We start from the raw sequence: 15575 nt of genomic DNA, 5'->3' as shown, positions 1-15575 counted from the left end.
TTCTTCTAACTTAGAATAATCCATTTACCTGAGATGCATCCATGTTGTTGCATGATATCAATAGTCTCTCACTTTTTATTGCTAAATAGTATTTCATTGTATAAATATATATATATACCACACTTCTTTTCGATACATTTCTCTTACATGAGGAACAGTTGTTTCCAATATTCTGAAAATTAGAAATTAAGCTTTTCCTTCCTTTTAGATGTGACAGTTGTTTATGTGGCATTAAATACCACTCAAAATAATATAGAATATTCCCATTTCTGAAGATCATGACCAATATAAAGAAAATATATATATATATATGAGGTGTAAGAAATAAAACTGTCACTTTTGGAAGATAATTATTGGTTAGAGAAGCCCAGAGAATCAACAAACTGTTACAACCAAAAAAAAAAAAAAAAGGCCAACAGCAAGACACAGAAGCTACATATAAGACCAAACTATAAAAATCAAACACCTCCTAGGTCTGCAATAACCAACTAGAAAATTAAAAAAATATTTTAGCCACAAAAACTTTCTAGTGTCCAGAAATTAGCCAAAAGAATTCATAAAAACAAGCCAAAAATTCTTAAGATCTCTATAGGCAGAAATGAATAAATGGAGACATTGTTTCATGTATTTGGACAGGACAACCTAATCTTATAAAGATTTCACTACTCCTCAATCTATAAATGCATTCAAAATAAGAATTCTATTTGATAATTTTCTAAGGAAAAAGATACAAGTACGCTATTATAGAAGAATCTCCAAATGCAAACAAGCCAATGAAGCAATGCTCAAATTTTACACAAGGGAATAAAGAACCATAAAAAAACTAAAGCAAATTTAAAAAAGAAGATTAAAGAAGAGACTTCCTCTACCATATAAAAAAGATATACCAAAACTGCAACAGTATTTTTCAAAATGTGATACTGGTACAAGCATACAGACCAGTGGAACATAAGAGAAATTTCAGAGAGATCCACATACATATGTGGCAAATTAATATATGATAAAGGTAGCATCACCAATCAGTGGAAAAATATGGATGATTTAAGAAGCATTATGGAGCGGGGCGCCTGAGTGGCTCAGTTAAAGTGTTCCACTCTTGATTTCAGCTCGGGCCATGATCTCAGAGTTGTGAGATCAAGCTCTGCATGGGGCTCCAAATGCAGTACAGAGTCTGCTTGAGATTATCTCTCTCTCCCTCTCCCCCGACCTGTCTAAAATAAATAAATAAATCTTTTAAAAAATGTTTTAAAAAGAGCAGCACTGTGGCGAAAACTGGTTCACCAGATGGAGAAAAATAAAACTGGATCCCTATCAACACTACATAAAAGGTGGGGCCTAACGTGCAAATATGACAGTAAAACTATAAAATAAACAGAACAATCTGCAGAATATTTTTGTGGCCCAGGGGTGGTGAAGAAGTATTTAATTCTTAGAATACCTCAGGGTCCACTGAACCCAATTTTAATGTCTGAGCTTCTTTTTCAAGCAGTTCTACCTATTTGTAAAGATTGATATTTGTCACGAGGTGGGGGAGGGGGGGAGAGTGGCACCTGGTGGCTCAGTCGGTTAAGGGTCTGACTCTTGATTTCAGCTCAGGTCATGATCTCAGGGTCGTGAGATCAAGCCCTATGTCAGGCTTGTGCTGGGTTGGAGCCTGCCTAAAATTCTCCCTCACCCCCCTCCCCAGTTCACACACTCTCTCTCTAAAAGAAGATTGGTATTTGGAGACTTCTATTCTTTCTTAGAGATCATTCAAAGAATAAAAATAAAGTTATTTTTAACAGAATAAAATGCATTCTATCTTGTAATTAATCACCGGACATCCAATAGACCCTTTCACAAATTTAAATTACATTATGGGATCTTATTGATCTTATTTTTCCTATATTTTGTTATTATATCATCTAGGAATTACTTCATCATTAATGATCATTGTTCATCAATTATTCCCAACTATGCTAACACAAACAAAAACTATTAAAAAAAAAGTAGAAGAATGATGATATGATGGGCAAAATACTGTCCTCCAATGACACTCACATCCTAATCCCCAGAACCTGTGAATGTTACAGGACTTTGCACATGTAAGGGGGTAAGGACTTTGAATTGGGGGAATTATTACCAAATTATCCGGATGGGCATGCACCAATCTAATCACAAGTACTTAAAATTTCTAGATTGTGGTCAGAGGGAGGTGTGACTTCCAGAGAACAGTAAAAGAGCTACATCATTGCTCTCTTTGAAGACGGAGGAAAGAGACTACCAGCCAAGAAACTGGGCAGCCTCCAAAAGCCAGAAAAGGCAAGGAAAAGGTCCCCTTCCCCCTTCCCACTGGAGCCTCCAAGAAAGAAATCAAGTTCTGCACACACCTTGATTTTAACCCAATGAGACCAATGTCACACTTCTGACCCTCAGAACTATAAGAAAATGAATGTCTTGTTTTAAGCAACTCTGCTGTAGTTTTTTATGGTAGAAATAGAAAAACAATGTAGATTTAATGACCTAAAAGAGTGATGCAATAGTGAAATAAGTGATCATGTCTCAAGTTATCTTCTTGTCTTGCCCAAAGTACTACATCATGTTTCAAGAACACGTATAAAAGACTAGAGACTGGTGCTTGGGTGGCTCAGTCAGTTAAATATGGACTCTTGACTTTGGATCAGGTCAGGATCTCAGGGTCATGAGATGGAGCCCCATGTTGGGCTCCAGGCTCAGCAAGGCGTCTACTTGGGTTTCTCTCCTTCTGCCCCTCCCCTCACTCATGCGTGCATTCTCTCTCAAATGAATAATAAATCTTAAAAAAAAAAAAGAGATAAGAACTTAAAAAATTCATACTAGAGACATCCTTGCAGACTCATTTTAGATTGCATTGAGTCCAGTGGAGAATTAAGAAATTTTCATTTTCCACCCAAGATGGTCAAAGGAAGAAAACGACAGAGGAAGACATTTTGTAATTATTAGACAAATCAGAAAATGAATACAAAGAGATAACAACACCTCTGGACTCTCTAGACTCTAAAACTGATGGCAATGACTATATAAATGAAATCTCAGAGTCATCAAATGATATTATCCTAGATGAATTTTCTCAAATATAAGAATCAATGAATTGGAGAACATATTTCTAAGGAAAAAAGGAAACATGGTATCTTCATCAGTTAGTCATTCAAGTAAAGGACTTCATCATATAATATTCTTCTACATGAACTTTGACCACTTCATGCTCAAAGGATGCATGACAATATCCTTTATCTTTTATGATGCTTGTGCACAAGATTTACTTGATACAAAGAGGATTTTATGTTTAAATTCTTATTAAAATGTCTAATAAAGTTGTTTTTCGTTATACCTTTATTCCTACTGCTATAAATTAGTAAAATAACTTAAAATATAAAAATAGCAAAGGGATGGGGCGCCTGGGTAGTGCAGTTGGTTAAACATCCAGCTCTTGGTATTGGCTCAGATCATGATCTCAGGGTGGTGAGATCAAGCTCCATGCTCAGCACGGAATTGGCTTGGGTTTCTCTCTCTGCCCCTCCCGCTGCTTGCTCTTGCTCTCTCTCCCTCTCCCTCTCTCTCGAATAAATAAATAAATCTTTAAAAGAAAAAAGGAAAAGGATCTATTTGACCCAGATGGCTCATAGTGAGAACTGTTTTTCCTAGTGTACCAAGAGCTATTCAAAACTTCAGAGTTATAGACTATAAGGTAAAAAAAAATTGGTGAGTTTGATTACAACAAAATTAAAGAGTCCTCTACAATAATCCTATACAATAATAGATACCATGAACAAAGGTGATAGACATGACAAACTGGGAGAAGTCATTTGCACTGTATACAACCAACATGGAATTGGTATCTAGAATATATAAGGAACATGGGAAAATCAGTTTGAAAAAGAAAGTAATCCTGATAGAAAAACAGAAAAGCACTGGAAGAATTTATAAGAGACTCCCAAAAAGCTACAAGCACATGAAGAAACGCTCAAAACAAATGGTGTTGTTTTACAACAAGTAAAAAAAAAAAGAGAGAGAGAGAGAGATAATATTTTATAGCAGCTAGACTATTAAAAATGAGAAATCCAGATGACGCCAAGTGTTTCTGGGATGTGGGGATACATAAATGATCATGCATTTTGTTAAAAGTATGGGTTAGTCCTGTACAACTGTTCTGAATAGCAATCTTATATTATTCATTCAATTTAACTCTACATATACCCTATAACCCAGCAAGTCTGCTCCTGCGAATGTAACCTAAATAAATGCTCACAGAGGTCCATAAGAGAAAAAGTACATGAAATCCACTACAGTGTGAGGTAATGGGGAGTTAAAGACAGCATGAGGTCTATCACTGGAAGGCCTAATAGATAAACTAAAGTTTTATGCAGCAGTTGTACAAATAGGAACATACACAGGAACATACAAATGGCACCTGGGTTGTTCAGTCATATGACTCTTGATTTTAGCTCAGGTCATGACCTCAGGTCATGGGACTGAACTCCACATTGGGGTTCTCTGCACCCCGTGTTTGGCTCTGCACTCAGCACAGAGTCTGCCTGAGAGTCTCTCTCTCCCTCTCCCTCTGCCCCTCTCCCTGCTGTCTCTCTAGAGGCAAGCAAGGAAGAGACAAAGGACAGGAAAAGTAAAAATTATATAATGGGAGAAGAGCAGTTCAATCTACTAAATTAATTTTTACTCCTGAAACCTATTATGCTGTATTATAACATAATGCCCCTGAAGTTTGTTATGTTATATCAAAAATCAGGTTTATAAATAGTGAATTTTCCCCTATACATTATAAAAATTACAGTAAGTGATAATTTGCTCTTAAGCACATATGTAGGATTCTTTTACAAAATATATTCTGGATGATTTAATACAAGGAAAGAATGTCAAATAAAGATTATAATTTTACTCACTTTTGCTCCAACACTGCAACTGCCAGTGCTCCCAGTGCTCCCACTTGCAACTCCTGTAAATCTAGCTTCCAATAATTCTTGCCTTCTTGGATCCAGACTATGAAGCTCATCCATTGCACCTATTAAGAAAAGGAAAATAAAACACAAATATATATCTTCATATACACAGAAACACAAAATATATAGATGTGGTTAATTGAGATGTCAATATAACCTTAATGAATGCATTCTATAAACACATTAGAGGACTTTAAAATTTTTTATCATGTCCTTCACTAATTCATCAAAACAACTGAGAGTGAATTTCCAACACTTCTGACTGCAATCCACAGTAAGAAATATGTTTTCCACCCAATTCAGTACACAGACACATACACACATGTATTAAAAAATTCCACAAATACTTCTTACTGCATTCAGTGCCTGCCAATATTTTCTAGTCTACTTTGTCCATTAGAAAAGAAAAACACTGGTTGTGAGCCATTTAAACTGATTTCGTGTGCCGTTAATGGACCACAGGTCCATAGTTTGAAAAACACCACTCTCATAGTATAATCTTAGCTTATGCAGAATTCTGATACTAAGTGACACTAGTAATTAATTATTCTGTTTATTTATACCTTATCTGACTATATTTTAAACTGGGAAAGACTGTTTTATAACATCACATCCCAAAGATTTTGGTACATTTGATTGTTTTCCATTTCATTCAGGTGGATGAAAAATATATATATCTATCAAACAGATCACTGAGGTAACAGCTATTATTAAACAATCACTGGAGAATTAAAGGGAAAAAAATCAGCATCCTTATGTAATTGCTACTATGCAGACAAAAGCACCACAAATTCTAAAGTTCAATTTTGAATTTCTTTTATTCATGTCTGACAATTCTCTACTGATAAAACCTTAGAACTGACATAAATAAGTGGTTCTCAAAAGGAATAAGGAGCAATCCCAAATCACATGTGGATCCTTTCAAACTAAACTAACTAGACCCCTTCCACATCCTCTGGCATTCCTCTATCCTAAAGGTTAACAGTTATTCCTATAGATTTTATCTTTTAAAATTGCTTTCATTACCTTTCATCTTTATCTGGACAGAGGACTGGATGGATAATGGCCATCCTTCCATATTTACTTGCGTATGTCTGTACCTGAATACATATTTTCTGCCCACTCCTCTTTCTTCCATCTCAAAGTTACTACCTTTAAAAAGCCAAAGCCTTCAATTTTTGCTTTTGATCCCATTCCTTCTTGACATCCACGAGATCTTGCATTTGCATGTATAGACCTAAAACTATAGAACTTTAAGAAGAAAACACAGGGGAAAGCATCATGATCTTGGAGGATTTGGCAATGATTTCTTAGATTCCAAACTGGGAAAAAATGCAAGATCCCTTGCAGAATACATAAAGAAATCCTACAACCCAACAAAAACCCCCAAACAATCCAATTTAAAACATGGGCGGGGGAGGGGCCTGGGTAGCTCAGTCAGTTAAGCATCTGCCATTGGCTCAGGTCATGATCTCAGGGTCCTGGGATTGAGTCCCGCATCGGGCTCCCTGCTCAGCGGGGAGCCTGCTTCTCCCTCTCCCTCTGCTGCTTCCCCCTGCTTATGCTCTCTCACTTTGTCAAATAAATAAATAAAATCTTTAAAAAAAAAAAAAGGGCAGGGGGTGGCACCTGGGTCGTTCAGTCAGTTGAGCGTCCATATGACTCTTGATTTCAGCTCAGGTCATGACCTCAGGGTCATGGGATTGAACCCCACATTGGGGTTCTCTGCACCCCATGTTTGGCTCTGCACTCAGCACAGAGTCTGCCTGAGAGTCTCTCTCTCCCTCTCCCTCTGCCCCTCTCCCTGCTGTCTCTCTAAAATAAAATAAATAAATCTTTTTTAAAAAATGGGCAGAGGACATGAACAGACATTTCACAGAAGATATACAACTGGCCAATAAGTATATGAAAAGAGGTTCAATATCAATCATTAGGGAAATGCAAATCAAAACCCACAATGAGATACCACTTCACCCCCATTAGGACGGCTACTATCATAAAACAGAAAATAAGTAAGTGTTAGTAAGGATGTGGAGAAATTTGAACCCTTGTTCAAATGTAAACTGGTGCGACCACTGTGGAAAACTGTAGGGCAGTTCCTTAAAAAATTAAACACAGAATTACCATATGATGCAGAAAGTCCACTTCTGAGTATATGCCCAACGGAAGTGAAAGCAAGGACTAGAATATATCTTTATACACCATGTTCATACCAGCATTATTCACAACAGCCAAAAGGTAGAAGCAACCTAAGTACCCATCGATGAATAAATGGATTAACAAAATGTGGTATATGCATAAAATGGAATATTATTCACCATTAAAAATGAAGGAAATTTTGACACAGGTCACAATATAGATGAACTTTGAAAACATTATGCTAAGTCAAATAAGCCAAACGCAAAAGGACAAATATTGTACAATTCCACTTATATGAGATTCCTAACAGTTAAATTCAGAAAGTAGATGATGGTTGCCAGAGACGGCGGGGTGGGGGGGGGCGCAAGGAAAGAGGAGTTAGTGTTTAATGGGTATAGAGTTTCAGTGGGGAAGATACAAAAGTTCTGGAGATGGATGGTGGTGATGATAGTACAATAATGTGAATATACCTAATGGCACTGAACTGTATGCCTAAAAACAGTTAATATGGTAAATGTTGTACTATGTACACTTTACCACAATTCTTACAAATAATTTTTTAAAAATAAATAAATTGGACTTCATCAAAATTTTAACTTTGCTAATTCAAAAGACATGGTTTTAAAAATGAAAAACAAGGCAGAGAGAAAATATTTACAAAATCTTTATGTGCTATATACTATTTCTACTCTTTGGCTTGGTAACTGGTTGATGGCCCACTGAAATTGAGCAGAGAAGATGAGGACCCAAGTCCCTATTTTGACCTGGACCAACTAATAATGTGGTATTTTGTCTCCCATTGCTTCTCTTAGCTATAAAGCTTCCTCTAGGACCTCAGTCCTCCCCCCATGAGGTCCTAGAGGAAGCTATACACTTGAGAAAAAACAAACAATTGGTTTCTAACCAAAACTCCTATAGTGAGCCCCAACATCACTTACAGTCCTTAACACTTTCTAACAAATTTTTACTTCATTTTAACAGCAATGTATGCAAGAACCCCAGGTATAATTCCTGGCAAATAACAGACGCTTAACAAATATTAGCTTACTTGTCTATTTTTTTTTAAGATTTTATTTATTTATTTGAGAGAGAGAGCACGCAAGCACAAGCGGGGGGGGGGCAGGGAGAGGGAGAAGCAGGCTCCCCACTGAACAGGGAACCCAACATGGGGCTTGATCCCAGGACCCTGGGATCATGACCTGAGCTGAAGGCAGATGCTTAACTGACTGAGCCACCCAGGCGGCCCTAGCATACTTGTCTAAATAAAAATGTAACCTTGAATACTACTGCCTTGCTTCCCAAAATGCAGTCCATTGACCAGCAGCATCCGTTATCACCTCACCTGCTTATAAGAAATGCAAATTCTTGGGTCCCATGCCTAGACCTAGCAAATCAGACTCTGCATTTTAGTAAGACCGTTAGGTAATTATTACGTGCATTCATGTCTGAGAAAGCACTGCTATAGAATCTGGGTCCTCAAACTTTTCCTGAAAAGGGCCCAATTATATATATTTCAGTCTTTGCAGGCCAAGGGCAAAAGCATATAGATACTTACATAATGAGAGAGAAAAACTTCCTACACACTTTTTATTGACAAAATTCAAGATAAAATAACTAAGTATAATATTTTATAATATTATAAAATATAAGTCTGCTAATGAAAAAATGGAATTGGGGGGTAGCATTTGAGTTTCCTATCATCAAAATCTATTGCAAATATTCAACTGATAATGTTGATCATCTATTATGTATCTATCTTTGAAATGTCTTTTCTGACAGAAAGGTACTGGTAAATACTGGTATCGACCCACAAGTACATGATTTTAATTGACTATATTCATTACTTTGAAGGCAACTATAGAAGTCTCTTAGATTCTTTTGATATTTGCTTTTTGTTATGTCACTACACTACAGATTAATCACTTCCAATTAGAAGTTAGGTAGAAGTTCAAGTGCACAATTAAATGGATTTTTGAGATATAGAAATTTTCTCTGCATTTGCATCATGTCTCAAAAATGTTGCTGGAACTATACTTTGATGATGGAAAATATATTCATGCAAATTCATATGGGAATGAAGATCTCACTTTGATAGCAGGAGAAATGTATAAAGCAGCTTGATGTTATTTGTGATTCAAACATCAGTTGTCACTGAAATGATTTAACTGCAGCTAAATTTCACATGTAAGCACTATTTTGCCTCATAATTTTAAGTTAAATTCATTTAAAAATATTTCCAAATCTTCAGAAAAAGCTGATTTCCAAAGCTAATCAGTAGCTGAAGGCCATCCCGCTTCATTCAGAAAAATTTCAATCTCAGTCCTAAGCTCAAAAAATTGTAAAAAAATTTTACTACAGGGGCGCCTGGGTAGCTCAGTTGTTAAGCGTCTCCCTTCGGCTCAGGGGGTGATCTCAGCGTTCTGGGATCGAGCCCCACATCAGGCTCCTCCACTGGGAGCCTGCTTCTTCCTCTCCCACTCCCCCTGCCTGTGTTCCCTCTCTCACTGGCTGTCTCTCTGTTAAATAAATAGATAAAATGTTTAAAAAAAAATTTTTTTTTACTACTAAGCCAGTCAAGATATTCAGCTTCTACGTCCAACAAAAATTCATGCAGCTGGTGCTAATTAAATCCACGAGAGCAAATGAAGTGCACCACTGACAATACTGATTCAATAATACATGATAAATTCAAATATTTTCTGCAGAGTACCTACTGATGAATAACACAACAAATAACCATAGCTTTGAACACCTCACATTTTTACAAGCTCTGTGAAGTTACCCAACTAAGCCTTTTTCTGTTCCACACATATTTTTACCACCATCAGTTTTAACACATCTTAGCAGATTCCACTTCAGATTGCATTTAGTGTTTTCTCAACTTTGAAAATATTCTTTTGTGTAGTTGTTCTCCACAGACTATTCATAGAGTATAACTGTTCTGCCACTTCAAATTTGGCATTGATACCTTGAATAAACAACAACTGAATGGCATCAATAACATCTGTCAACTCAGCAAGAAACAAGGAAAATCACTATAAATTATTTGCCTTGCTTTTTAATTGACTATTGATGTTGCTTCAAATGTCCTCAACTCTTAAATCAACTGTTCTTGCCAAAAAATTTATAGTCTAAAGCGAGTTTATTTTCTGGACATATTTTTTTGCTGCAATCAAACACAATTTAATTAACTCACCACGAGTAAATGGCTTTCCTTGCTTGGCTAACAAATGAGCCACTTGGAAACTTATTTTGGTGGCAGCCTCCCTTTCAATTTTTATTTTTATGAAGAAATTACGATGTGATAAGATATTCCATTTTAAATTGACTGTTACTTTAAGAAAACAGAATTCAGAATAGTGTGGTATATGCTTAATCTAATAATGTCAACATATATTCTCTAACAGCTACAGTGTCACTGCATAATAAAAAAATGTTTTGCTCTCTAATTCAGCAAAATAATACACACTCCAATGTGCCTTAAAAGCATGGCACTCAGAGTCCATTTTTCTTTTCTTGTTTTGACATGATAGATATGCACTGGTATAAAAAAAATAAAATAAATATTGCAGGCTGGCAATACCCATGGCACTCAAAACACTGTCAAGTTGTAACAGCAACACTGAAATTTGTAGTGCACCAAAAGCTGTATGAAGTGATAAGAATGTCACACAGGTCTCCTTCACAACTACTCCGCTCTGCCATTGTAATGCAGAAACAGCTGTGTTCCAATACAACTTTATTTATGGGCACTAAAATTTGAATTTCACATATCATAAAGTATTATTCTTTCAATTTTTTTAACCATGCAAAAATAGGTACTTTGCTCACTCTCTGCTGTAGCAAACACATTTAAAAGATTTTAATTTTTTATGGAATCAAACTGTCATTTCTGACACTTATCAGAAATTTGGTCCTTAATTACAAAAGGTGAGATTTTCTGAAGAATATGTAATTTCACTATAATCCATTAAATTCTCTATTATACAATAATATACTTTTGAAAAAGATTATAAAAGCCACTATAAAGACCCTATCATACTTAAAGAATACCTATCTCTAAATACAACCACCTGTCTCCTAATTATGCTACTATTCTTACTAAACTGCTCCGTAAAATGTATTATAAACCCAAAATTTCACATAAAAAATATAATGAGATGTCACTACCCAAATTAGAGATCACAGACTATTCTATAAAGAAAAATTTAGGGAAACAAAAAAATACCACAGTTTTACCAATTAGAGAAGTATGTCATGGCCCCTTCTAATAAACATTTTCTCTCGCCGTCTCCGTCTCCGTCTCCCTCTCTCTCTCTCTCTCTCTCTCTCTCACACACACACACACACACACACTTTCACTCACTCAATAGATGTTAGTTATTATAAAACTAGCCTCCCAAAGTGACCAGTCTAAAAAAGATGCATGTATTTAGACATAGTATTAGTTCTGGTTAGTCAGCATTACTTTATAGTTATATCACCTTTTTATGACAAGGAATCTATCTTTCGTTATATCATTTTTTAATTACCTTAAGACTTCATCTTCCTTGGCAGACAGTCAAAACAAAATCACGATATCTTGAAAGTATGTTAACACCAGAAAGGTTAAAACCAGTTATCAAAAAGTAAATGAGTTTGCTCTCTTAGACCTTTCTAATAGATTCAACTGCTACTAAGCCATTGCCTTACATTTTTAAATTTAAAACTTCCTGAAGTCTGAAAATATTTTAGCTCATTCCAGATTTTAATTGTTACTTTTTATATTTCATCTGATAAGCGGATTTATACAGAACAGTTAAGGTCTTTCTTCTATTAATACTTTTCACATTATGCTTGATAAGGCAAAGAACTCTGATTAAAAACAGAAATATCATGATAAAGTTAGAAATTATTTCAACAAGATAAAACAGTCCATTTAAATCACTCCTTTTCATTAGTTTTTTAATACATTTCAAAATATAGGAAACAGAAAGAATTTAAGAAGTCTACACTGTTCAACACTCCAGAATTACTTCTGACTCTTGTCTTTAAACATCCATTTTAACATGGTTAATAGAATATATCTATTTTCATATACAGTATTTTTGTATCATGAATTTAGTAAACATTAGCATTTGGAAATTTAATCCATTTAGCATTTAATTGTATATAGCTATAATTTTTTCCAAAAGAAAATGTCATACAATTTCTCACAAATGCAACCTTTCCAACTGATGTGAAATACTTCTCTAGCCATCTATCATATTCACACATAAATACGGATCTGTTTCTGTACTTTATTCTGTTTCACTAAACTATTTGAGCTATATAGATCTATCCATCTACCTACACTTATAACTACATTCTCTCACAAACACACACCCCAAATATTTCATCTAGAATGACTGAAAAGAGTAAGCATAGAAAGCGAGATTCCTGAATCTAGTATATACATTCAGTTATATAAGCCTGTGGTAAAGAGAAGACAGGTCTGATCTAGGATCACTCCAAGTCAAATTAATACCTCACCTTATCTTTAAGATACTTAGTCATTTTAAACACTTCTGTTGTAACCCTTACACAGCAAAGAATTCAGCCAAACTGAGACCAAATTATTCATATAAAGAAATATAGCTTGCATCAGAGTAAAGCAGAGAGTTCTGGTTTTTGCTTCTCTACCCTGTCACGACCTTAAAGAATTAGTAATAATTTAATTTCAATTTTATTCTTATAAATAAAAAATGTCTGACAGCTAATTTTTCCCTCATCAAAAATAAATACACAGACAAGTTGTGTAAGCATGGCCAACTTCCCTATGTTTCAGCTTCTTTATATATAAAATAGTTAATAAAAGTATGTACCTTATAGTTGTTAGAATAAAATAAGTATATATGAAGAGTTTTAAACTAAACCTGTCACTTAGTATTCAATAAATGTGAGCATATATGTATGCAACAATACAGCTGCTCAATAAAGACTGGCATTTATCAGGTACATAATATAAGCTCCCTTCTAGCTTTCCCCCTTGGTTAGAATTTCCTGGTAGGTAAAATGGCATATACTTCAATACCTAATTTTTTTCTGTGAATGCCAAAGTAATGTAACTAACTCCTATTACTCTACCTTCTTTAAGCTTATAATAATTTCCTATTTTTAGAATCAATTTCTCTCTCATAGACACATATACATATACACACATACATATGCATATACATATGTGCGTATACACACAAACATATATATGTATTTTTATTACTATAAAAATAACATATAGTTCTCATCTTAAAGATAAAGAAATTGAGATACCGAGAGATTAAGATATATTAACTATCATTAGAACCGATATCCACTCACTAAGCACCCCTTATCCCAAAAGAGCAGCCCAGAAGAAGAGTGTGTGTGTGTGTGTGTGTGTGTGTGTGAGAGAGAGAGAGAGAGAGAGAGAGAGGAGAAAATGAACACGTTTGTGCTTGTACATGTAAAAAGCAATGTTCTCTAAGAAAGGTCCAAAAGAGGAATTTGATAAAACCTGGACTAGTTATCACTTTCTTATTACTACAAAGTCAACCTGTATCCTATCCCTAACCTAAGTACTAATTACTTAAGAATCTTTTTTAGTTCCGTGCTTTTTCCCCATTACTAATTAATAAATGCTGGTTGAAATAAATAATATAGAAATATAAAAATGAAAGTCCCAATACTCCCATCTCCCCAAATTCCCACTCCTCTGAGGTAACTATTTTGATGTACTTTCAAAAAGACAGTGATGATTTACTGCCCCCCAGTATTCCTTTTTGGTCTACCCTATTCAAATAGGGCAGGGTGGAAGAAGGGCTCCAGAATAGTTATCTCATACAGTCCATCTGCAGCAGGGAAGTCAATCTCTGACAAGGAAGTTGCATGTACTCTTTTGTAAGAGTCCAACTGAGCACTATCTACCTTTCACAACACTATCTGAAACAATGTATTATAATAAACAAGGATAAAATAGTCTAGATGTTTATACAGTGATTTCAACATAGGTATTATTTCACCAACATCATCTCTATCATATCTTCAAAAAGACTCTTAAAATGGATTTCTGTGGACACTTATTGTAGGGTTAAGAGCATGGGCTCTGCTGCCAGACCAAGTTCAAATCCCAGTTCTGTCCTCATCCATAAAATCTTGGTAGTAACAGAGCCTATTCCACAGGATTCTTATCAAATTCAATGAGATGATACTGGCAAGCCCTTAGCAGGTTCCTGGAATATATAGCCTCCATAATTTTTACTTACTGAGCCCTAGAAAAATAAGCAACTTCCCCAAAATTGCATGCCAAGTAAGTGATGTGAGAAGGAAAAAAAAAAAAAAAAGATATTAACAAACAGTAGTGCATTCCAGTTTTCTCACTTTCAATTTCACTAGCTTAAATCTTCAAACAAAGAAGAAAAAAATAAAAATTTTTAATTAATAAACCCAAAAGATTTCCAACAAAATAAACCACTCTGCTTAGGAACCCTACCTGCTCTAAATGCCCACCCACACAGACATGTCCAACATAAATTATGCTGCTCAATGAAAATAAAAACAATCTTTAACCATCACTCCTAACTCTAGATTACGGTACAACTCCAGAGAATGCCAAAAGTTTAGGTGCCAGATACATAAATGAATGCATAAAACCATTAAGATCATAATGTTCCTTTAAAAAGATACAGTTCCAAAGACCAAATAACCCAAGATATAAAATTTTTAAATTTTAGTAATATTTTCTATTACTTTCAATCTTAATAGAAATGCCAACCTGTAACTTTATTTTATACACACACACACACAAACTCCCACACCCATATATATACATACATAAATATATTTGGGGAGGGGGCAGGGAGATCCAGTATCAGAGAGGAAGAAAAGAGAGAGAGAGAATCTTCAGCAGGCTCCATGCCCAGTGCAGAGCCCAATATAGGGCTTTGATCTCAACAACCCTGAGATCATGACCTGAGCCGAAATCAAGAGTCAGATGCTTAACCAACTGAGCCACCCAAGAGCCCAACCAACTTGTAACTTCAGATAAACATATAAGTAAATCAATTTTAACAAAGGATGAGAAATTGTTATTTTTAAACAGGTTGAACCACATGAAGTTATATTCAAACATTATAAATACATAAAATAGGTTCGTATGGTTCAAACTATTTACTCGATGACCAGGATGGTCTAGAGTATAACCAGTCCCCTGGTATCTTTTTTTTTTTTTTTTTTTAAGATTTTATTTATTTATTTGACAGAGGTAGAGACAGCCAGCGAGAGAGGGAACACAAGCAGGGGGAGTGGGAGAGGAAGAAGCAGGCTCATAGCGGAGGAGCCTGATGTGGGGCTCGATCCCATAACGCCGGGATCACGCCTTGAGCTGAAGGCAGACACTTAACCGCTGTGCCACCCAGGCGCCCCAGTCCCCTAGTATCTTAACAAATGATTATGACTGCCCTTTTACAG

General features: G+C 35.4%; 1 protein-coding gene across 2 annotated transcripts in view; it reads right to left on the bottom strand.

Moving 5' to 3' along the window:
• The window catches only part of TLK1 (tousled like kinase 1), a 160158-nt gene that overhangs the window by 91153 nt on the left and 53430 nt on the right, over nt 1–15575 (bottom strand). For both annotated transcript variants that reach the window (XM_040644014.1, XM_040644004.1), the window contains exon 2: nt 4917–5035. In XM_040644014.1, the coding sequence (XP_040499948.1) occupies nt 4917–5030 (114 nt within the window). In that variant the 5' untranslated portion in view covers nt 5031–5035. The remainder of the gene's footprint in view (nt 1–4916; nt 5036–15575) is intronic.

This window comes from Ursus maritimus, unplaced genomic scaffold, assembly GCF_017311325.1.
Source record: "Ursus maritimus isolate PB19 unplaced genomic scaffold, ASM1731132v1 scaffold_1, whole genome shotgun sequence".
NCBI lineage: Eukaryota > Metazoa > Chordata > Mammalia > Carnivora > Ursidae > Ursus > Ursus maritimus.
The sequence above is the reverse complement of the archived record's forward strand: the minus strand, read 5'-3'. Positions and strand labels throughout refer to the sequence as shown.